Source organism: Lutzomyia longipalpis, chromosome 2 (genome assembly GCF_024334085.1).
Source record: "Lutzomyia longipalpis isolate SR_M1_2022 chromosome 2, ASM2433408v1".
Classification (NCBI taxonomy): domain Eukaryota; kingdom Metazoa; phylum Arthropoda; class Insecta; order Diptera; family Psychodidae; genus Lutzomyia; species Lutzomyia longipalpis.
The window spans coordinates 38362745-38385766 of NC_074708.1; the positions used below are offsets into that span (position 1 = coordinate 38362745).

At 33.8% G+C, this 23022-nt stretch overlaps 3 protein-coding genes across 3 annotated transcripts; 2 read left to right on the forward strand and 1 right to left on the reverse strand.

Annotated features, from left to right (window-relative positions):
• Nucleotides 1–261: 261 nt before the first annotated feature.
• Nucleotides 262–3804, reverse strand: LOC129791331 (ubiquitin carboxyl-terminal hydrolase 3-like). The gene is made up of 5 exons (XM_055829456.1): nucleotides 3319–3804; nucleotides 1113–2197; nucleotides 909–1051; nucleotides 696–842; nucleotides 262–609 (listed from the first exon to the last, which is right to left on the reverse strand). The coding sequence occupies exons 1-5, from the start codon at nucleotides 3434–3436 to the stop codon at nucleotides 453–455; spliced, it is 1650 nt and encodes a 549-aa protein (XP_055685431.1). The 5' UTR covers nucleotides 3437–3804; the 3' UTR covers nucleotides 262–452.
• A 46-nt stretch (nucleotides 3805–3850) lies between these two features.
• On the forward strand, nucleotides 3851–7700 carry LOC129791358 (galactosylgalactosylxylosylprotein 3-beta-glucuronosyltransferase S). The gene is made up of 4 exons (XM_055829500.1): nucleotides 3851–4335; nucleotides 5031–5294; nucleotides 5395–6012; nucleotides 6102–7700. The coding sequence occupies exons 1-4, from the start codon at nucleotides 4212–4214 to the stop codon at nucleotides 6158–6160; spliced, it is 1065 nt and encodes a 354-aa protein (XP_055685475.1). The 5' UTR covers nucleotides 3851–4211; the 3' UTR covers nucleotides 6161–7700.
• A 271-nt stretch (nucleotides 7701–7971) lies between these two features.
• LOC129791389 (uncharacterized) lies at nucleotides 7972–22989 on the forward strand. The gene is given in 14 exon segments (XM_055829548.1): nucleotides 7972–8036; nucleotides 9269–9479; nucleotides 9555–10264; nucleotides 10332–11245; nucleotides 11307–11872; nucleotides 11937–16402; nucleotides 16485–19214; nucleotides 19285–19790; nucleotides 19861–20095; nucleotides 20188–20832; nucleotides 20834–21076; nucleotides 21158–22017; nucleotides 22076–22766; nucleotides 22827–22989. Coding segments are annotated over 13 exon segments (12729 nt in total). The 5' UTR covers nucleotides 7972–8036; nucleotides 9269–9388; the 3' UTR covers nucleotides 22899–22989.
• Nucleotides 22990–23022: the final 33 nt, after the last annotated feature.

Consider the following 23022-nt stretch of genomic DNA (forward strand, 5'->3'; position numbering starts at 1 on the left):
TAGCTCAATTCTTTAGGATATTTCTTACTCTACAAGTCCTTCTCAGATCATTTTGTTCTATCTAGCTAGGAAATATGAAATTTTAGGCCTTTTCCAAACCCTTAAGTGACTTTATTAGCCCCGCTCTCCCCTATGTATTTTTTAAATTAAAATATTTCAGAAATTTAATAAATTTCCAGATATTGATTTGGGACAAAAAAAAACTTTTTAAATTGATCTGTTTTCTTCAATAGGTAACATTTTGCATATATATTTATATTATTTTTGTTTTTTTTTAAGAATAATTAAATTAATTATTTTATTATTAACTGCGAGAAGAAACTTGACATATGAAAGAAATGGAAATAATACCTATGTACATATATAAGTATATATAAAGTAGTAAATAATTTAAGAGAAAAAAAGAGATATTAAAAAAAAAGTACGAAATAAATTCAGTCTTAAATTTAATCTCACGAATTTTTATTTGGATCTCTTCTAATATAGAAAAGTATATAAGGTTTGCAATCGGCAACAGCGGACGGTGTCACTTCTTTAACAGTATGGTCATTGAAATGCAACCAAGTGCCATTGTTGATAGCAAATGAGGTATAGTGGCCACAGCTGGATCTAAATATATATGTATATTTTTAAAAATATATTTAATTAGTCATTAATGAAGATTTCTCAATTTTAGGTAATTTTATTTGTTTTACCCATTTCCATGATGGACGATAACAGCAGCGAGATCATAGACATTATTTGCTGAATTCGAACGTCTTGTTTCTGGACCATTGTTGAGAACAAATTGTGACATATCCAGAGAATTGATGGGAAATGAAATTCTCAGATCAATTTTTGTTCTAAAAACGAAAAAAATTCATTGAATTTCCATTTTTGTCCAAATTAAAATTAATTTTTTTTATCACCTAAAAAAATTACTCCATCGAAATCTTTTGATATGCAAGCATAAAACGTTGGGTAGACGACGAATCCAAAAACGTTTCGTTGACTTCTGCTTACATTTACATGAACTACAATAGTACAATTCTGTTTCAGCCAGTTCCTCAATCTAAAATAAATATATTTTGATTAGATAACTAATAGTTAGATTGCGCAGAAAGGCCACATACTTCAGTAAAACTTGATAGGCAATCTGAAATGTTGCACACAGTTTGATTGTCCTCATTGCATTCCTTGTAGAACTTTTCTGGAATGTCTAGTGAGAGATCAAGAAAAGGATCGTGCTTTTTGCTTTCCATGCCACAGATGAGGCAGCGTACTTCACTCTGGAGAATACCACCAAAAACTGTTGTTACAATGGAATTTCGTCCTTTAAAAATGCCCCCTGGTACACTGGCTTCAGCATCACATGATGCCTTAGTCCACCCAGTGACCTGTGCCACGCAGTTAATTTGCTGAAGTTCCGTGTGCAATCGGTCGAGCATATATCGAAGAAATTCATGAGCATCGTGCTGCCTATGACCACGAAATTGCGGTACAACTTTCCATATCACGAGGAAGAGACATTCAGGTGAGATGGCCTTAGAACCACTACCACCCCCTTGGCTGAGGTTCAGGAGAACCTTTCGCAGCTCCTCCACAACATTGGCATCGTGGACATTCTCTTTGATACTACGGGAATGGTAAAAGCGTTTCTGCTTATTTGTCTCCATTGCAGGTAAGGCAGAGAAGTAGCAGCTGAACTCATGAATATTACTCAGAGACTGAAGTACAGAATTCATGAAGCACGTATTACCCAAATTACGCAAACCAACTACTTTTCGGAGGGATTTTCTTTTTGTATTTTCAACACTATCGCTCGAAATTGTTCGTTTGCGTGGTCGCAATTTCCTCGAATGCGGCATCTCTTCCCACCCGGAATCACTCGATGATGATGCACTTGTCATCTCCTGATGGTACTTTCTACCAACCACAGCGGGATCATCCACCCCGGATGATGTAGATGTCTCCGATGCTGAATCATCATCTTTACTATTTAACTCCTGACGAAGTTCACACAGACGCATCTCTTTTGTATCATTTACAACAAATTCGTCACATTTGTAGCAATAGACGGAAAAATTCATCATACTCATGCAGATTTTATGATCATTCCGAGATGATGAGTGCCTCAGTGCATGACATTTCTCATAGCGACCACACAGAACTGTCCCACAGTTTAAGCACATCCAATTCTCCTTCATTGATGCGCATTCTGCATATATATAGAGAATTATTATATATTTTATTTTTCCTTTTATAACTTCTATAAGTTTACCATTTTAGGTAGGTTTTAATTACAAAATTTTTATGCATATTTTCTACATAGAATTCATCCATTTGATTTTCTTTTTTTTAGAGAAGAGAATCAACTCTCAATAACCCTTTTTTCGCCTCTTCTGTTCTCTTCTTGACGTGCGCAAAAATTATGAATGACAGAGAAAAGAAAGGAAATATATCTATCTCACTCTTCTGCGCACAAATCCCCGTTTCTCAGGTAATTTCAGTAAAAACACTTCTTCGATTTCACGCAGATGAGGTGGAGAGGACGATAGGGCCAAGAAAGATTTTTTTTTGTATTCAATTGTAAGATATATAGTTTTAAATTATTCTAAAAAATATTATCAAAAAAATAGGCAAAGAATAACATAACTAATTCGTTACTAAACATTTTTTCTTCATTTGGAAGTAAATATTATTGTACCCATGATACTAACAATGTGATTGAGAGAACAAAGAAATGGTTGATGTTCATAACAATATCAAATAACTAAATTAAAGAACATTTCTTTGCAAATTACACACAAGTTTTACTTTTTTATCCATGATGGAAATATTTATTAATTAGTTTTGGAAAAAAATAATATCCCATTCGCATATGAAATGCAAAAAAGGATAAAATACACTAAAAAGAAAAAAAATCACGAATACAGTTCAATATGAGCGCATCACTGAAATGTATTGATTTCTCCTCAGAGATCATTTTGAAAGAACTTTTTTACTCTAATCCACATGATTTTTTATTTAGGCATATATGTTCATAATATACCACGTATAATTGGAAGAAGCATAGAACATTGGGAGATGATAGAAAAATGAGTTAACAAAATGATGGAAAATTCCAAACATTTCTTTAAAATTGATTTTTACTGAAATCACATCAAAATTATTATTAAAAAAATTTCTTAGAGACCATGTCCTTTCTTTTTTTCTTTTATATGTGAGAATAGTGGTGATTATTTCATCTTGAGATGGATGGATGTGAAATGAAAGAAAAAAATGTGATTGAACTGAACTGAACTCGTCAAGTGGGCATTTTTCTTTTGGTCTCTTTACCTAGACATCGCCATGTCTTGGACAATGAAGGAGCTGCTGTTGATATTTCAATTTTCAATTTTCTCACAAATTCTCGATTTATCTTAACACATTCTTCACTGAGATGGGGGCATTCCATTGTAAACTATATTAAATAACTACTTAAAACACTTGAAAAGTTTTCTTTTTTTTTCTTTCCACCTCCCAAAACGAGCAAACACACCAATTACAACTCTGTAGCCTTTTTTTGTGTGTTACAAAAAAACACGATGTTTGAGGGATTGTATGTTTCTTTTCACTTCAAAACTAAACTTTTAGATGCTTTATTAGGACTATGATGATTAGATTATATAACTTCTGTACTATTTATGAATTTTAAATGGGGATGAATTTAATTTTTAAGCACTCTCCCAACACACGGAATCTCTTTAAGGATTTTTTTCTCGTGAAAGAATCTACAGTAACTTTATAATCTTAATATATGTTGTCATTTCTTCGCTTTCTACTGCCATTTTAGTAGCAAGCAAGCGGCGAAATATCTACCATACTATACATTTGCAATTGTATGCGTGGTTGTCAGGTATAGTGTATAGTTGAATTTAGCTTGCATAACCCTTCTCTCAGAAGAACAAACCCAAAAATAATATTAGGAAAATATGAAAAAATATAGGAAAAATTCTAAATTTAGGTGAGAAATTTCAATAGTGTGCAAAGGGAATTTTTCATTGAAATTTCCACCAATTGCAGTTAATAAAAAAAACGTGTTTTAATACAGAATAATCAGAGTACAGCTAAACTTTCATTTTTCTATGTCAAAAAAATACAAAAAACAAGATTCTTAATTGCTAACTTTTTATCAACAACATTAGTTGGAATTACCTGTAGCAATGAATAAAAGTGTATGAAAATCAAACATGATTGAAAAATTTTCACGGTGGAAGCTTGGAAATTTTACAATTTTCCATTGCCGGAACACATTTGGTGTTTGTGGACTACTTTTTCTACTCTTCCTCTATATTTTCTGGACATCATCAGAAGGTAAATTTATTGAGACAATTGTGCTTGATTACATTATACTACATAGTAGACTAATAATACAAATAAATAATTTATTGGTAGGTATATTACAATTCCGTGATAGTTGACCATTGTTAGGTATACCTATACTTACATTGCACACATGTATAATATGAATTTAATCGTCTAATTAATGATTATTTTATCAAAAAGACTATTCGTTGAACACGAAAGCATACCTAGAATTAATTTCGGAAGAAAATCAATTATTTTCTTGTTTTTCTTTCTTACTACTAAGCATACTTAATTCCCTCTAAAGGAGTTTACTCAGCTATAGGGGAAAGCGGGGCAAAAAAGTCCCTTGAGGGTTTGGAAAAAAAGTCAAAAAATATCATATTTCCTATCAGATAATATGTAGAACAAAATGTTCTGAGAAAGAGTTGTAGGGCTTAGGAAATATGAAATTTTGAGCTTTTTCCAAACTATTAAGTGATTTTTTTGCCCCACTCTCCCCTATATGAATAAAAAAAGGACTCAAAAAATATTATAGAAATAGAAACTAAAAATCTGTGAAACGCGAATTCGCCCATCATAATTAATTTTTCTTCAGTTTTCTTAAATAAGCGATTAAGGACAAATCAGTCAGGCATTTAAATCAAATTATTCACATAGAAAAAAATATTCAATATTAAAATTAAATCGTTCATTTCCTACAGGTGTAAAGCTGTACGAGGCGGTGTCGGATACAGAAACAATATCTATTTGTAATGTAAATTTGCAAGATTACCGCAAATTCAACCAAAGAATCTCATCATGGCCTATGATCTACTTTGTAACACCAACTTATCCACGAAGAGAACAAATTGCTGAATTAACAAGACTTGGACAAACATTGATGCACATCCCCAATTTACACTGGATTGTAGCTGATGATGTGGATACATGCAATAATTATTTGGATTTCATTATAAAGGACTTTGGTATATATTAGCTATAATTTTGATAAAAAAAGATTTTTTTTTAGTATTTATCTAACTTATCTTATATTTTTTTTCTTTATTAAATAACCTCTACCTACAGGAATCCCTTATACTCATATCTCGAGCCCAATGCCCGATATTTATCGCAGTAAAAATACAATCCCAAGAGGTGTAGCAAATCGCAGAGCAGCCCTTTCGTGGATTCGCAATAATAATATACGTTCTGGTGTCTTGTACTTTGGGGATGATGACAATACATTTAGTTTGCGACTTTTCACAGAAATTCGTTCTACAAAACGCGTCTCAATGTTCCCGGTGGGTCTCATTGGGAAGTACGGTGTGAGTGCGCCAATAGTTAAAAATGGACGTGTTGTGGGATTTTTTGATTCATGGCCCGCTAAAAGGCAATGGCCCGTCGATATGGCGGGATTTGCAGTAAATCTTGAATACTTATCACATCACCCAAATGCAACTATGCCATATAAAGCAGGATATGAAGAAGATGAATTTCTCAAAAGTATCAATTTAACAATAGACGAAATTGAGCCTAAAGCAAACAATTGTACAGAAATATTTGTATGGCACACACAGACGACAAAAGTTAAGGCATCCGTCATTAAAATCGATGATAATGTAATTGAATCAGATAAGACAAGCTTGGGACCACTCCTAAAACATCTCAATTCTATGGGAATCAGTCATCCAAGTTCCACATCTGGTAAGTTTTTTTTATAAATTTATTTTAACAATTATTTGACGTGATTGTAGCTTTCTCTTATATTTATTTTCCTTAAATCTATTTTCCAGGAGTGAATGCTGAAATTATTAAGAATGGCAAAATGAGGCCAATTTCGACACTTTTTTGAGAAAAACAAATTTAAACAAAAAAAAGATAGAATAGTAAATGCCACAACAATTACTCAAAGAATAATTTAGTTTAGATTTCTTATAAAAAAAAAAGATATATGTACCACATATATTCTGAGTACATAAATGCACATTTTTTTGAACAAAATACAATAAAACTAATTTGTTAATATTTAATTCTTACAAAAAGAGAAAAAACAACACAACCTAAGTTACTACATATTATAATTAATCTAGAATAGCTAGCACTTTAGGTACTGCCGCAAGAATTAAAAAAAATTAATGAAATTGAAAAAAAAGAATAATTAAAATAAAAGTAAAATAATTTTCTATAAATATGAATTCATAATTTCATAACATTATTCACATAATTCTCCTAAACTCTATTGCTTTATTCACGCTGTTTTCAAAATTAAAAAAAAAAACATGATCTATTGAAATTTTTAACAGTAACACCTAATAATACCTATTAATTTATTTAGAAATAAGCCATAAATTTTTGTTAATGTTCCTATTTAAATTTATGATATTTACATTTACAACATATTGAGAGCCAAATCATTTACTTTTCTCCATTGGAAAAAATGTATTTCTCAATAGAATGGAGTTTTTTTTATTTACAAAAAAATATGTTCAGATTATAAGAAAAGCTACTGTGATAAATAATATTTTAAAAGACGAAATTTATTGCAAATAGCAAATTAGGTATAATATAAAAATAACAAAGAGCCTCTATAGTGAATTATTTAATAAAAATTCGATAAGTCGTACAGAGATTGGTATGGAGTAGGTTGACCTAATGCAAACTTCTAACCAGAACAGTCTAACAAGAAAATTTTCTTAACTAGAAATTTCTTTCACCAATTAATTCAATTTTACTGCACCATAGTGTCTCATACTAATTAAAATTAAAAAAAAATCTACAACTAGAAATTTGTTTCCAGTAAATTAAATGTCGTTAAAGTTTTTTTTACATACCTACACATTAACTCGAAAAATCACATGACATCTTCCCTTTTATGTGCACAGCACGGGTCTCGATTTTACACTTTCACATCAGATTACGGAGCAGCACCAAAGTAAAGTGTTGAAATTGCGAAAGAAAAAAAAGCAGCAGGCTTAACTTTACGTATTTCAATTCTAGGACTTAATTTGTGACTTAAGTTCTATTAATTTTCAATGAGATTATTCAAATTGTTCTTTAAACTGCTTTTTAAACATTTACATTAAATTAACAAATAAAAAAAAACATATCTGTTAAATAATATACACAATGATTAAATTCATATAAAATTAATATATAAAAACAGGATATAGAATTAGTCTTCCTGATAAAAAAAAACATCACACATTGGGCTTCTCTACTTGTTATTGTTGAAGTTAATAATTAATATTTTTTTGTAAATACATTTATTAATAACAATAGGAAAAGCACGGAGATTATGTGTTAGGAATAAAATAAAATTTATAATTAGGAAAAAAAATTGCGATGCTTTTTGTAAAAAAAAAATACAGTAATAAATTCAGTGCTTTAAGCTACTCTTCTTTTGTATTACTCTACATTACCTATAGTTTCTTATTTAGTCTATATTGAAAAAAAAACTCCAGACTGTGCCAAAATTATTTAAATATAAATTCTAATTATGACATTATGAATTTTACTGTACGTAGTTAAAATTCATGTAAAATGAATGTTTTCTACGTGGTGTCCATGTATCCACACAGTCAGCATCAAATGATCTTTAACCTCAAGTTCCCTGATAACTTCCACTTATCGGGGATGTTTCACAAAATTTTCTTGAAAATCTCTTCAGTTAGTGTTCGTCTTCGGAATAATGCAGTTCATCCACTCGAATTTTCACATGAAAATTGCTGGTATAGAGAAATATTTAATATTTTTATAAAAAGGAATAAAATTCTAAAGTTCTGTGCCTGTGTTTGATGAATGAGAATTCTAAAAACAGTGAAATTCGATTAAATATCTGTTCTTTGGTGTTTGGTTTTTGTGATTAATGATAGTTCGTTTATAAATGAAAAAAAAACTCGTGGATTTAATACACCATTCTACTTTATTTTATTCTATTCTATTCTATTCCATTTATGCTAAACCTATTTCAATTATTATCACAAATTATTTTTTTATGAAATTATTAGATTAGTTGGTATACCACAATCGTGGAATACCAAGTATTAAAATTCAGAATGATTTTCTACAGAGCAGTGAATCATGTATAAATACCTACGTGTGTAATAAATTACAGTGATGCTCACAGTAAAAGTATCTCTCCAGTAATCGTAATTCCTTTTAAACTACTCTATCCAATGTGAATGTTTTAAATAATCTTTTTAAGTTTTTCATTTGACAAAAAAATAAATATTATTTTAAATTTTTATTAAAAAGGATATTATTCTTATATCTTTAGCTAAACAGTGTTTTTTTAACTCGTCAACGAACTAAAAATTAAAAAGATATTTTTTTCTTATTTTAACGATTTAATTCCTTTTTTATCCATTTTAAGGGAATTAATTACTTTTTATGATAATTCTTATGCGAATTATTACGGTACCTACCTATAATAATGTATAATAAATTAATATGTATTTATTCCCTCATTCATTTTGTAAACAAATATTATTCTTATCAATGAATGACCTTCTTATCTATGAGTATTTGAAATCATAACATTATCAACACACGCAATATAAATACATATATATTATGTATTGCTTTTGACTGATAATTATGATGCATATACATAATTTTTTATCGTATTGCTTCATAGATAATAATACGTGAATGAACTATAAAAAATCGAATTCTTGTCTTATCAATTGAAAAAAATATATAAATTTTGTATGACACATGAGCAGAGCATCATTCGATGATTCTAATCAACAAAAATGTCCCCTTGTCACTGAATAAAAAAAAGAGCGTCAATTTTGCAATGAAAATATAATGATACATAGCAATACTAACGTTATATTCATTTTGAGATGATTGTGTTGTGTGGACTATAATATGATATGATTTAGCATAGCATATTGTATGTATATACGCTGAAATGGAATTCTTTGCACTGTAATTCAACAAAGTGTCCATTTTAAAGGTGAATTTAGACTAGTGGAGAAGAAAAAGAACTTCTTCTGGTATGACTAAATAGATTCTACAATGGTTAATAACTTGTGAACATATCTACAAAAATATATCGGAAACGAAAGACTAAAAAATGGCGAGTGTAACAAAACAATCATATATAAAAGTGCTTCAATATATAATTTTCTTGGGCCTGTTCACCTATATTACTGAAGGAAGACGCAGTGAGTATATTTTTTTTTATTATTTATTTATTATTTTAGAGAGTGTTTGAAAATATTTTTTTAAATTCTATTAAGATCCTTTGAAAGATCCATCGATTTGTGGTAGACCAGAATGTGATGATACCAACTGGAAATTTATCTACGAACCTAATACTATATACAGATATGAATATTCCCTGCACGTCCGAACACAATTTGCCGGCAGCGGCGAAAATACATCTGACATCCATGTTATTGGTGATGTTGAGATGATTTTCCCAAAAAAATGTGAGGGACTCCTTAGAATACTCTCGCTGGAAGCCAGGGATCGTATATCCCCACAAGTTGAGCAATCTAAAAGCAAGAATTCTGATGAGTTCGATGATGACTATACAGATCAAGAAGAAATCGAATTACATCCAACAAGCTATAAACTTGCGGAAGATGTAACAAAGTACGAGCTGAGATTTTCCTTCCAGGATGGTCTCATAGCTGAAATTTGTCCACATGATGATGAAGAAAATTGGGTACTTAATCTGAAGAGAGGCATTTTGTCAGCCTTTCAAAATACAATGACACGCTTTGATATTGATCATCATACCGTAGAGAAAGACATATCTGGGGTTTGTGATGTAAAATACATTCTCGAAGGAGGTGAAGATACTGCTTTGATAATTAAAAAAATTAAAAATACAGAATCCTGTAAACATAGATACAAAACCAATTCAATCCTTCAGACAACTTCCTATGAATTCCACGGAGATACTACTGCATGGCCAATACTACAGACAGATAGTTACTGTAATGTAAGTTTATCAAACTTTCTTTTCTTTTTTTTTATAAAGAAAATTAATATTCGTTATTCATTGACAGATTTCAGTGGATCATTCAATATATAATGGTGTTAAATGCTACGAGAGGCATCAACTGGTACCATTTTCTAATAATCAATCGGGTGCTGTAACTGAATCCACCCTTCAACTTAGACTTAATGATGAAATAGTCATTGACTATGCTGTAGATGATGAATTTCAACCCATAGAACGGCGATCAACTTTACTATTTGACCATGCACCCACAGCAAAACCCACACATGGGGAGATTAAAGCGTCACGAGAGTATCTGAAAGAAATGTGCAAGCTCGGTTTTCCAGACATTCAACGAGATTTTCCTGATATTCTCATGAAATTCCTCTCAAATGCCCGTCTACTGTCGTACAATGCACTACAGCAACTACTCGCTCGAGCAGGGAGTATTTGTGAAAATGGGAAAAATCATGTTCTCGATAGTTTGCCATACATAGGCAGTACAGCGGCTGTACTGCTAATACGTGATCAAATTGTTCGTAATGCAATTAGCCCACAATTAGCTCAAGATTGGATATCATCAATTGCATACATATCGCATCCAGATGATGAAGTTGTCGGTGCTATGTTGACACTCATTGAATACGGTAAAGGAGTGAGGAATCCTAGTTATGTTTTAGCAAGTACAGCTGTTGTTCACAGCTACTGCAAACACCATGCTAATTGTCACGAGAAGGAGAATGTCCGAAAGATACTGCAACATCTTGAACAAGATATAATGACTGGTATGAATTACTCAATTCACACGCGGAAGACTAAGGAAGATTTGTTAGTTGCCCTCAAGGGATTGGGGAATATTGGGGTGATAAGTGAGAATTTTGAAGAAGTCCTCGAAGAAATTATCACAGACAGTACAATTCCAATTGATGTGCGACTTCAAGCAATTTTTGTATTTAGACGATTGGATTGCAACAAGAGCAAGTAAGATTTTTTGTATGTTCTATACAACATAAAATGACTTTAATACTTTTCCTTTACGCAGAAATTACTTTTTGGATATATATGGCAACTTTACGGAGAATTCAGAAATAAGAATTGCAGCATATCTGCAAACAATGAAATGTCCTGATTATCATTCAATTGAATGCATACGAGATATCCTTGTGCGAGAAGAAGTAAATCAAGTGGGATCATTTGTATGGTCACACCTAACGAATCTCGCAAAATCATCTTCACCAGTCAGGGTGGAAGCTCAAGGATTGATAGTTGATGGAGATTTGGGGACAAAATACAAATTGGATATAAGAAAATTTTCAAGAAATTTCGAGTACAGTGTCTTTTTCAATGACTACAACTTTGGAGCTAATGTCGATAGCAATTTAATATTTGGCACCGATTCCTATCTACCAAGAACATTTTCTCTCAATTTCACAACGGATCTCTTTGGTGAGAGTGTGAATTTATTGGAAATTTCCACACGAACTGAAGGATTTGAACACTATCTCGAAGCAATTTTTGGTCCAAAGGGACCCCTTAATACGGAGAAATTTAAAGAAAAATTTTCATTTCTTGGAAATTATTGGAAAGACTCATCAATTAGCTCAGAAGGTAAACTATAATTAGTATAAAAATAATTTAAATTTAAATTAATATTATTTCCTTTTTCTTCCAGAGGATGATATAAATTTTGAAAGGCTCAATATGAAAGTAAAGCCAGATTCAGAAGGTGAATATGATGATTCAATGGAGGTAGACGATATGAGGGGTAAAAGGGAAGTTGATACAAAAGAAGAACTCGATACATCTATTAGCAATTTAGGTCACAAATTGAAGTACAACTTCAACAATCCCAAAGCATCTTTTGGCTTGAAAGTTTTTGGGAATGATTTGAAGTACTTCACGATTGAGGGACATAGTGAGGTTGCCAATACTGTTGCAAAGATGAACCCAATGAAATACATTACTGAATTACTATCTGGAAAAGAGATAACTTATACAAAATCTGGCATTTTCCTCGATCTCTCCTATGAAATTCCAATGAGCTCCGGGGTGCCGCTAGCACTTACAGCCCAAGGAGCATCATCAGTAGATATGAGAATGTCTGGATTACTGCGTGCGGCGGATTTTATAAAAACGCGCCATTTCAACGTGGAAGGACGACTTAAACCAAGTGTTTCCTTGGACATTGTCACATCAATGCAAAGTGATCTATTTTACATGAATACTGGCATAAAGGTTAAAAGTAATTTATATTCAAGCTCATCCGTAGAGGCAAAGCTGAAAGTAAGGGGTACGAAATTAATATCCCTCCAATTTAGCATTCCACAGAATCGAAGTAACATCTTTAGTGCTCGATCTGAACTTCTTGTTGTAAAAGATAATGAAGTTATACCACAGATTGGCATAAAGAAGCGTTTTACAAATCAAACATGCACCTGGCCAGTAATTGATAGAGCAATTGGATTAAAATTATGCACAGAATATAGTTTACCAGATGCCAGTAAAGAAATTGGTCTACCCAGCTTCATTTTAACTGGACCCATTAATGTGGACATACATCTGGATAAGGCAGATCCAACAGCAAAAATATTCCTTTTTGAATTTCGTTGGGATACAAACACCACTGGATCCGTAGCATCATTTATATTCCAGACTCCTGGTTCAGCCATACCAAGGAGTTTTATTGCTAATCTCACAACTAGTGATGTAGAAAATACACTAACTATGTCTTTTACAAATGCCGCCACATCATATGCAGCAGTTGGTACGTACAAAAATACAGAAAATGAAAAGAATCTCGAAGTATATCTGGACATAAATGGTCAGAAGGGTTTATCCCTGGAAATGGGATACAATAGAACGGAAATTAAAAATGGATACATGTACTTCCCATCATTCTTCCTCACCGTCAACAATGACAAAATTGCCGGGCTTGGTGGTATGTTAAAGTTAACAAATAAGAAAGATGTATCTCAATGGGATGTAAATGTTGTCTTTGAAACGAAACGTCTTCAGGCTAAGCTCACGGGGTACATTACTGAAACGGAGGCTTCTCTATCAACAAAATTGGCCATAGAGTATCGCTTTTTGGATCAAAAAGTTGAAAGAGTCGATTTTCAGGGTGACATTGCGAATCGAAGTCAAAAAGGACGAACAGATTATCAAGGATCTGCAAAATTAAGGACAACAGCTTATGAAAAGTACAATTTTGCCAGCAATATGAAGTATGTCTCTGCAATGGGGCATGCAGAATGGCTCTTGAATGTCAATAATGCAAAAGATTTAGTAAATCCAGATTATAATTTGGGTATAAGAATGGTATTTGCGAGATTCCATCATGTGGAAAATGGAAGAACGACAGCATCTATTGAAATAACTCGTCCCATTTCCAAAACTGACTTGAAATTCATGATAAAATATGAGGAGAAAGTCAAAAATGGGTCAGAACACAATGTCCTAGTTCTAGCCAGGTATGCACCACAGAAAGAAATAACAGGTGTTGTCTCAATGCTCTTCCCACGAAGGCAGTTGTTTGCTGTTGATGTGGCTGTTAATCTCACTGTACCGGCATTTGATTCGTGCACTGTAAATTTAAAATTGTACGAAAAAGCCCGAAAGGACTACAGCATCGATTTCAAGGGAACCTGGTTCTCAGGACATTCAATGACTGCCATTGGAAAATATGAAGATCGCAGTTCGTCCATTAAAACATTCCATCATGTGAAATTGAACATACAAAGTCCATCCTTTGAAGATACCCTCGTTGATGCACGGTACTCCCGTGATGAGTATGAAGTTTTTGTTGATTGCCAAGTTGACTACAGTGGTCAACCATATGGGCTAAGCTTAAAATATTCAGAACAATCCACTTATGAGACGTATACATACACGGAGATCAAGTGGAAGGATAAATTCTATTGGTTATCAGCCAATATGACATCAAGTCAGCCCAAGCAATTAATTGTGGAAATTCATCTTGATAAATTCCGGGATATTCATGTAATTTTGCGATGTTTATCCAATGATTTCAAAAAAGAAGCTGGTATTGAAATAAAATGGGATGCAAATCGCGATCCAACGCAAAAATTGGCAATTTTTGGTGAATTCAACACACCCATGCATAAATCGTATGATGGCCGTTTTATTATTGCCTACCCGGAGCGAACATTTAGTGGGACATTTGATTACAAATCAGAAGAAGCAATTTGCAAAGCAAATGCAAGACTTGGATGGAGTTCATTTGAAGCTATTGAACTAAAGTACGAAAGTGGAAATCTACCGGGACCAGTGAAGGATATGTGGACAACAATTATAATTAACACACCTTTCGATGGATGGAAACAGAATTCAATCAACACTGGTCTTCACTACAATAACAACCTCTTGCTGCTCAATGGAAGTGTTGTTTGGGGAGAGAATTTTCTCGGAGTGGAATTTATGGGTGATTATGAGATAAAGGATCCAATTTTTGGCTGTGAATTCCGCACAGCATTGAATAGTTCCATTGCAATTATGCCAACATTCATTATTCACTTCAAACATCGGCATGATGATAAGAAAGTCGATACAGATGCCACGGTGAAGCATACAGCCTACAATGAGAGTACACAGACATACTCCATAAAATCTTCCTGGCAGTTTGATGTGAATTCTGAATATCAAAATGTTTCCGGGTCATTGGCATTTAGGAGTCCATTTGAAAATTACACAACAGGTGCTCTTGTAACGAAATTCTCACTAAATGACAAGAGACGCCTCAAGGGGGCTGCAGATTTGGATTTGGAAGATAAAAAATTCACATTGGCCGTTGAGGGGCACATAAAGAAGATTACAGATAATATGCTGGTGGTAAATATAACGACGCCAATTGAGAGATTTCGCAATATAGCTGGAAGATTTGGGATTAATGAGAAAAATCGACATATTGTGGCTGAAGTGAAGGGACCCAAGGATGCCCTAGGTGTTGAATTACTATTCATTGTGAATTCATTCACAAATTTCGATATAAAATTCCACCTTGCAACACCATTGGAGGCATTTGAAAAAATTCTCCTTATTGCTCTCATGCAGAATGACAAAGTGGACTTCCGTGGTGGATGGAATAAGGTGGTTTTGGGATTTGTAGGCGTGTGGAGATTTGTTAATTTCACCGATTTTGAATATTCCTACAAAGTATACACACCTTTGGATAAATTTGAAGAAAATGGCCTAGTTGTGCGTATCTTGAAGACACACACAGAATTAGACAGTGAATGCACATTTAAACTAGCCCAATACAAGGTTGGGTACAAAGTTGCGGCAAAACCTAAACCCATTCTCATTAGGCAGCTTCATCTTAAAAACATTCACAGTGTTATCAATGATCTCTTTTCGGGTGAAGAAGAGGACTTGGCAAATGAACAAGATTATGAAGAAGATGGTGATGAAGATAGTGATGATGACTATGAAGATGACTATTTGAATTTTATTGCATTCGTTGAGCTCGATACAATAATCTTTCCAACGCTGAAAGGTAATCTCGATGTGGAAGAAGTTGACGATACGTACTATTGCTTTGGAACAATTATCCTCCCACAAGGTATGATTGAATTTCGCGATAAATTTTACTTCCCCGACTACATGACACATAAAAATACGTTAAGAATTGTAACACCATTTGCTGCTGTGAAAGAAATCAAATCAAATTATCAGACAAAAATTGATTTGAGGGGACACAATATGAATTATCTCTTTGGCTTGGACTTCAATTACCTAAATAAGGCATCATGGATTGAAAGTGGTTTAGAAGTAAATTATTCAAGACGCGTTGATGCACACGAAATGTACATACATAATGTGCAGGTGAAATTCAAAACACCCCTTGAATTGATGCCATTCCTCAATTTGGAAGCACTAGTTGAGATTGAAGAGAACAACTATAAAGCAAATATTACGGGAACAACAAACACGACGCAAATTTCAATTTTTGGTCATCTTGATTTGGATGAAAGCTACATGGATTGTAGTTTGGGATTGAGTCTCGCAACACCCCTTGTACCAAGCTACATGTACAGGGTGTACTTTAAGAAAGACACCACCACCACTGACAACACATTTGATTTAGGATTCGACACCAAGGATAGTGATATTTCAAATAATGTATGTATTAAATTAAATTTATTTAATTTCCCTTTGTTTTTTCCATCTATTAAAATATTACATGCTAATTTTTTTTTCACAGCTACATGTATGGACATCATGGAGAAAAGATGAATTACATTATGTGAGTGCAAAAGGAAAAATTCGTACTACACTGTTTAAAGTTAAAATGATTGATGGAACAATTCTTATTACACGAAAACCCCATCCTTTAGCTCACTTCCGTGTGGGCTATCAAACGCAAAATAGCCCAATTGCAATCTTTCAAGCACGTGCTCAACAAATTGATCGAAATGTTGAATTGGAAATTAATTCACCTCTTGAGAATTACCAAAATATCTCTCTTCACGGTACACTTGCATCTACAGCCACAAAAGGACAATATATAATTCATGGTCATATGAATCGTACTTCGGTGTTGTATCATGTTACTGGGAATATTCATTTGAGAGATGATGTCCCAATATATGTCAATATAGGGCTACAACCGATAAGTGGTGCTTCAAATTGCACAATGATATTCCTCTTGAATGATGTCCCCGGAGGAAATGGGCACACTTTTCAAGTTAAAATTGAACAAGATGAGCAAAATTTGCAAATTGGCGGTGGAATATCATATTTAAATAAGCTCAATTGGCGCTATGCATTCACATTGGCATCCTCACAGGCTGAAATGAAAAAGATCAGCATGAACTGCAGTCTACTCCCAGATAGGAATGGTCGATTGAAGGGGAATTTTGATTTTCTCTCCCCATGGAATGAACTTGGATTGGAAACAATCAATTTGGAGACATTTTTGAAGATTTCCCGTGATACAGGTGATATTCATGGATCATATTTGTTGCCAAATATGAAGGGTTCAAGTCAGATGTCTTGGTCATGGGTGCTCCTTGAAAATATGCATATTCATTTGGAAAATAGAGTTCAGAGATTGGATGCAAATGAGAGATTAATTGTGACTGAATTTAAATACATTAATCCCAATAGAAATCAACATCGTATGCAATTGGGTGGGAGTATCAATGTTGACAATGTATGGCATTTGGAAACAAATACAACACTCTCAACCCCATCGGCAAAAGACATAAGTGCCGGGGCAACAATTCGCCTTCCAAAACCAGTTGGGGATATTCATCATTTCTTCGGGAAATATCGTGGAAATATAGGGACAAATGATCCAAATATGGAAATTAATTATGAAGCAAAGTATGAAGCACTTGAGAGCAATCGGCGCTTGGCATCTCGAGGACAATTCAGGAATGTTTCGGATCTACAGGGATTCTTACGCATTGAATGGGGTCCAAATGTGCGACAAGATGGTGTTGAGGGCTACATGCAAATGCTACGTAAGGGTATTCGTAAGGAGTTTGCCGTGAGAGTTGCAACACCCCTCCATGATGTGGATAGCCTCAAAGCTAGTGGGAGTTATGACTACAAAAATATCTATCACGTAGTCACGGGGAGACTCTATGTGCCATCCACAAGACAAATTGCCGATGCTGATGTCTCATTCTCAAGTCTCTCCAATACAAAGGGTATGATCAATTCCACAACACCCTTCTTCAATCTAACATGGATACGGGGAGATTTTGATTTCTCCACCAAAGGTGGTGAATCGAATAGATATATTAAGACAACATGGCCTACAAATTTTGCTGTATACGATTCAAAGAGTGTACTAAAGTCAACAAATTTAAATAGAGACTTCCAAGGAACAATTAAACTAGAAGTCCCCATAGAATCTAGGCATTACGCAAATATTGTTTATGGCCTCAAAGAGCGCCCTATGCTAACCACTGGTAATGCAGTAATAGAATATAACAATAAAAAAGTTCTCGATGGAACGTACAATTGCAAAACCGAATCAAGGGCGGGATTTGAGAAGGAAACAGTCAATATTGCATTGGAGAACAACATGAAACCAATTGGCATACATTATGTGCATTTGAAGCAATATGCTGGACCCGATGATCCGGAATATGACATGAAGCATGCTGAATTATTTGAATTGAGAAATAGTCAAATATATAACATAACAGGTGAATTGCACGTGAGAACAACAATAACTGGGCAAGAGTATAAAATTCTAGCAATTCACCCCAATAGAACTGTAATATTCACATCAGAATATGACTACCAAAATAGTACTACGAAGCAAAAATCAAAACTACAACTTGCACCAACTGTATGGATTGCCTATGATTGGCAACTGCAAAATCTCTCAAGGACAGACAATGAATCTCAAGTATTTGCAATTGAGGTGTCTTACCCAAAGCGAAATCTCGGAGCATCCGGTTGGTATGCCGTAACCGATGACACCTTTGACTCGGACATCTCACTGAAGTGGAATAATGATCAAGAGTATGAGCCAAAAGTTATGCGAGCGGGTTTAGAATGGAGAAATCATCCACTTGTGGGGACAGCAAAGGATAATCAGACATGTACATTTTCCATTGGACATCCATCCTTCACGGAGGATGTAACTTTTAAGGGTTTCTGGTACCGAAGTCAAAGTGATTTGCTAAAAACACACGCTATTGTGAATTACTGCGACGATCCTGAGCACGAATTGAGACTCGGATTTGAAATTAAGGATTGGACAAATATTTTGGGATATAAAAATTATTCCTACCTTATCTACTCGTGGCATGAGATATCTGAACTAGACTTACATGTAGCAGGATCACTAGGCATACGTCCCGGCTATTACAATACAATTAACAATGGACGCTACAAGAGAGGATATCTACCACTAGCTGAAGGTATCCTTTTGGGTTTGATTGATGTGAAGAATAAGGAGATCAATTATCATGTAGGTTCTCTTGTTATCAATTGTGTATAACATTTATATTTTTTTATAAAATATTTATTTATTTTTCCAGAGAGCTAGTCCATCAAAGGTTAATCGCTTATGGGTACGCGCCAATGGATTTTATCCCATCTATACTTTGAATGGAAGTATTGAAGATACCCCTGATACGGATACTTACATGAAATTTATCATTGATTTTGATGAGAAATTCCTGAAAATGGATGTAAATTTAACACCTGATGCCACGCAGAATATTCGTATGTTTGGATCAATTCCTGACTCAAGAAGTGCATCATTCTATTTTCTACGGGACTACGAAGATATTCGTGTTGTGGATGTTTCATCGTACATACGTATGAATCATTCACGTTTGGTAACAAGCAAAATAATTTGGCGCCCCAAAATAAAAGCAGATCTTAAGAATTTCATTAAGAAAACCGCTGGAAATTACTACGACGCTATGGCTGATGATATTGATTATTGGGTCAAAACTATTTTTACGGAAACTAATGAAACTATCAAAGATATTTGGTACAATGCAAAACAATACACCGAATACTTCCTTGAGGATGTTGGGTAAGTTTACAAAATTTTTGTCTTTTCAAATAATTTTTTGTACGTTATTTTTTTTTTAAATTTATTTTAGCGAATTAAAATTCTTGGAAGAAGATCTCGAAAAATTCCACAATTTCCTTAATGCATCGTACGAGGCAAATGATTTCTACGTGAGATCAGTAGTTAATTTCACAATAACTATAATTGATGAGCTTGCAATAAGAAATCATATTGAATCTGTGCCAAAAATTCTTCAAGAATTGTGGCATGTTATGGGTGAATCTGGACAAGCTCTGAGGAGATCAATTATTTGGCTCAAGGACACGGTAAAAGAAATGTTTAATTTTTTTGTACAGGTTAATTTATTTCCTTTCTTTTTGCATTAATTTCCTATCTTTTTGCATTAATTTCTTTTCAGATTAAAGAATCGTACAAGAATGTTGTAGAGATGATATCAAAAATCCTACATGGAGAGTCATTGGAACATATTTCATCGATTTTGGGAAAAGCCGTGGAAAAGTATGATAGATTTATAAAGGATTTGCATCTATCATTGATAAAATACGTTGAGAATTTGTACACACGCATAACGGATATGTTGGCATCATATTGGCAAAAAATACTCCAAAATATTGAACCGTCAATCATTAAGTTTGCCCATTACGTTGAAATGATGATGTGGAATGTGAGCAAAGAAATTTTTGATTTTCTCTACAAGAGAACAAATGAATTCACTGAATCGCCGTACTTCAACAAAGTGTCCAACTTTACGCAAGATCTCGATAGAGTTTACAAGGATTTCGTTCAAAATGACGCAATAACTAATATAAAGAAATACTCTGTTATTGCATGGCAATTCCTAAAGGATAAATACTTTAAATTTGTACCTTTTGGCAAGGAATTGCATGAGGTATACCTGGAACTGTGGGAGGAGATAAAGGGATTAAAGAAGCTGGAGACAGTGCAATTCTTCATGCAGCGCATGTATGATGTTCAATCAAAAATAATTTGGTTAATTGATGAATTGCAACTTGAAAAACGTCTTCAGCAGCTGCTCACATTGCTTTTCCATTTGGACGGCACTCTATGAAATTAAGAGGCAATTAGATCCAAATATATGGTTCCCACCTTATAAATCTTCCTCAATTCTCATAAGATCACGCCACTATATGACTTTCGATAAGAAATTTGTTAATTTAAATGTTACCTATGAACGCATTAAGCACAATGAAAAACCAGATCAATGTACGTATTTACTTGCAAGGGATTGGATGGATAACAACTTTACGCTTGTCTTGGAGCCATCTGTAAGTATTTTTTTACCTTCTCAAATTTAATCATTTATTTTTTTTTCTTTCTTTTTAAACATACTTGTTTTTTTTTTTCAGATTATATCCCATGAAAGTGATCTTATTTCCACAAGAAAATTATCGTTAATTGCAGAAAATGAAATAATTTCTATGGACATTCTAAGTCAATCTGTACGTATACGGAAGAATATAGCATCATTGCCGGTTGTAGTGGGTGATATAGTTATATACAGAGACTCCGACATTATTTACATTCAATCAGAAAAGGGCTTTGATATTATTTGTAATCTTCAATTTGATATTTGCACCCTGGAGCTAAGTGGATGGTATTTTGGTAAAACTGCTGGTTTACTGGGTACAATGAATAATGAAATTACTGACGATTTAACCACCAGCACCAATTGGATTTCACAGACTCAGGATGAATTTATTAAAAGTTGGGCTCTCAATGATTGTTCCCAAAAACAAAATTACATTGGAACAGAGAATTTGTCTCACTACAACACAACACTGTGTGATACTTTCTTCAAGAGTAAACTCTCATACTTTTCACCATGCTTCTCTGTAGTCGATCCAAGGGAATTTTTTGAAATTTGCATAGACTTGAGCATGAATTCAATTGAAAATGTAATTCAAGATGGTAACCCAAGTCCACGTGGCCCTTGTACAGCAGCTCTAGCTTACATTGAAGCATGTAATGCAGAAAAAACATTGCTGCGTGTACCGGATGTGTGTGTTTTTTGCGAATTAAATAATGGAACCTTCATTCCTGAGGGGACATTCCTCAATTTCGAAGAGAACATTGCAAAAACCACTGATGTTATATTTATTGTTGAAGCAAAAGAATGCAATAGAGATCTCCTAACAGCAAAGAGTCTCACATCGGTTGTGAGTGCCCTTCAGAAGGAACTGTTGGACAGAGGAATCACTAACAACAGGTAAATATATTTTTATAATAATTCAAATTTATCATTAAATAAAAAAAAACTATTACAGATATTCCGTCATTGCTTTCGGAGGTGAACGTCCTTTTGATAAACCACGCAGCATTGTTGTGAACAACGAAGTCTTCACGGATGCCAAGAATCTACCATCATTCTTTGATCATATAGCCATTGGGAATGGAACAAATAACGATATCTTCCAAGCTATTAGTGTAGCTGCAAAATTAATTTTCAGACCAGGAGTTTCAAAGACTTTCATCCTCTTGCCATGCTCTCAGTGCAAATCTAGCGATAGTAAATTCGACTACTCCTCCCTATTGCAACTACTGCTGGAACATGGAATTAAACTGCACATTCTAATGGATCAAGAAATTCTCTTTGACAAGGGAAGAGCTGGACGGATGTTTTACGGCATGGATAGAGATTATGCATACACAAAGAAGGATTTGCAAGAATTAAAGGGAGATACGGAATTGAGGAAGCAGGTGCGACTACCAAAAGCTACCCTGGGTCTGTGTACGCCATTAGCCATTGAGAGTTTAGGGTCGGTATTCTCAGCTCGGAAATTGCGACCAGAAAAGAAAAATCCAGTAAAGAAATTCTCAACGGTCTTTGCCAAGAGAGTGGCTAAAACAGCTACCCCGCCCACGTGTCAAACATGTGAATGTACTGGACATAATTCCGGAATAGCTTATGTTGTATGCTACCCATGTTCATATCCAAACCCTACCAGTTGGGATTACGTAAGTACAAAAAATAATTCTACAAAATTCTTACATTCTAAACTGATTTTTTTTACACAGGGATTCAACGAGGATTCTCATCAAGGAAGTGATCCTGATGAGGATTTCGAGGATGAGGATTATAATAATTAGCTTTTAGTGTTTTTTTTTAAATTCTTTTGTGGAAAATCTTTTAATTTTAAAATCTATATGCAGAAATAAATAATTTTTACTCTAAAAGAAATTTACCTCCTGTGTACTTCCGGGATGGGCTTTG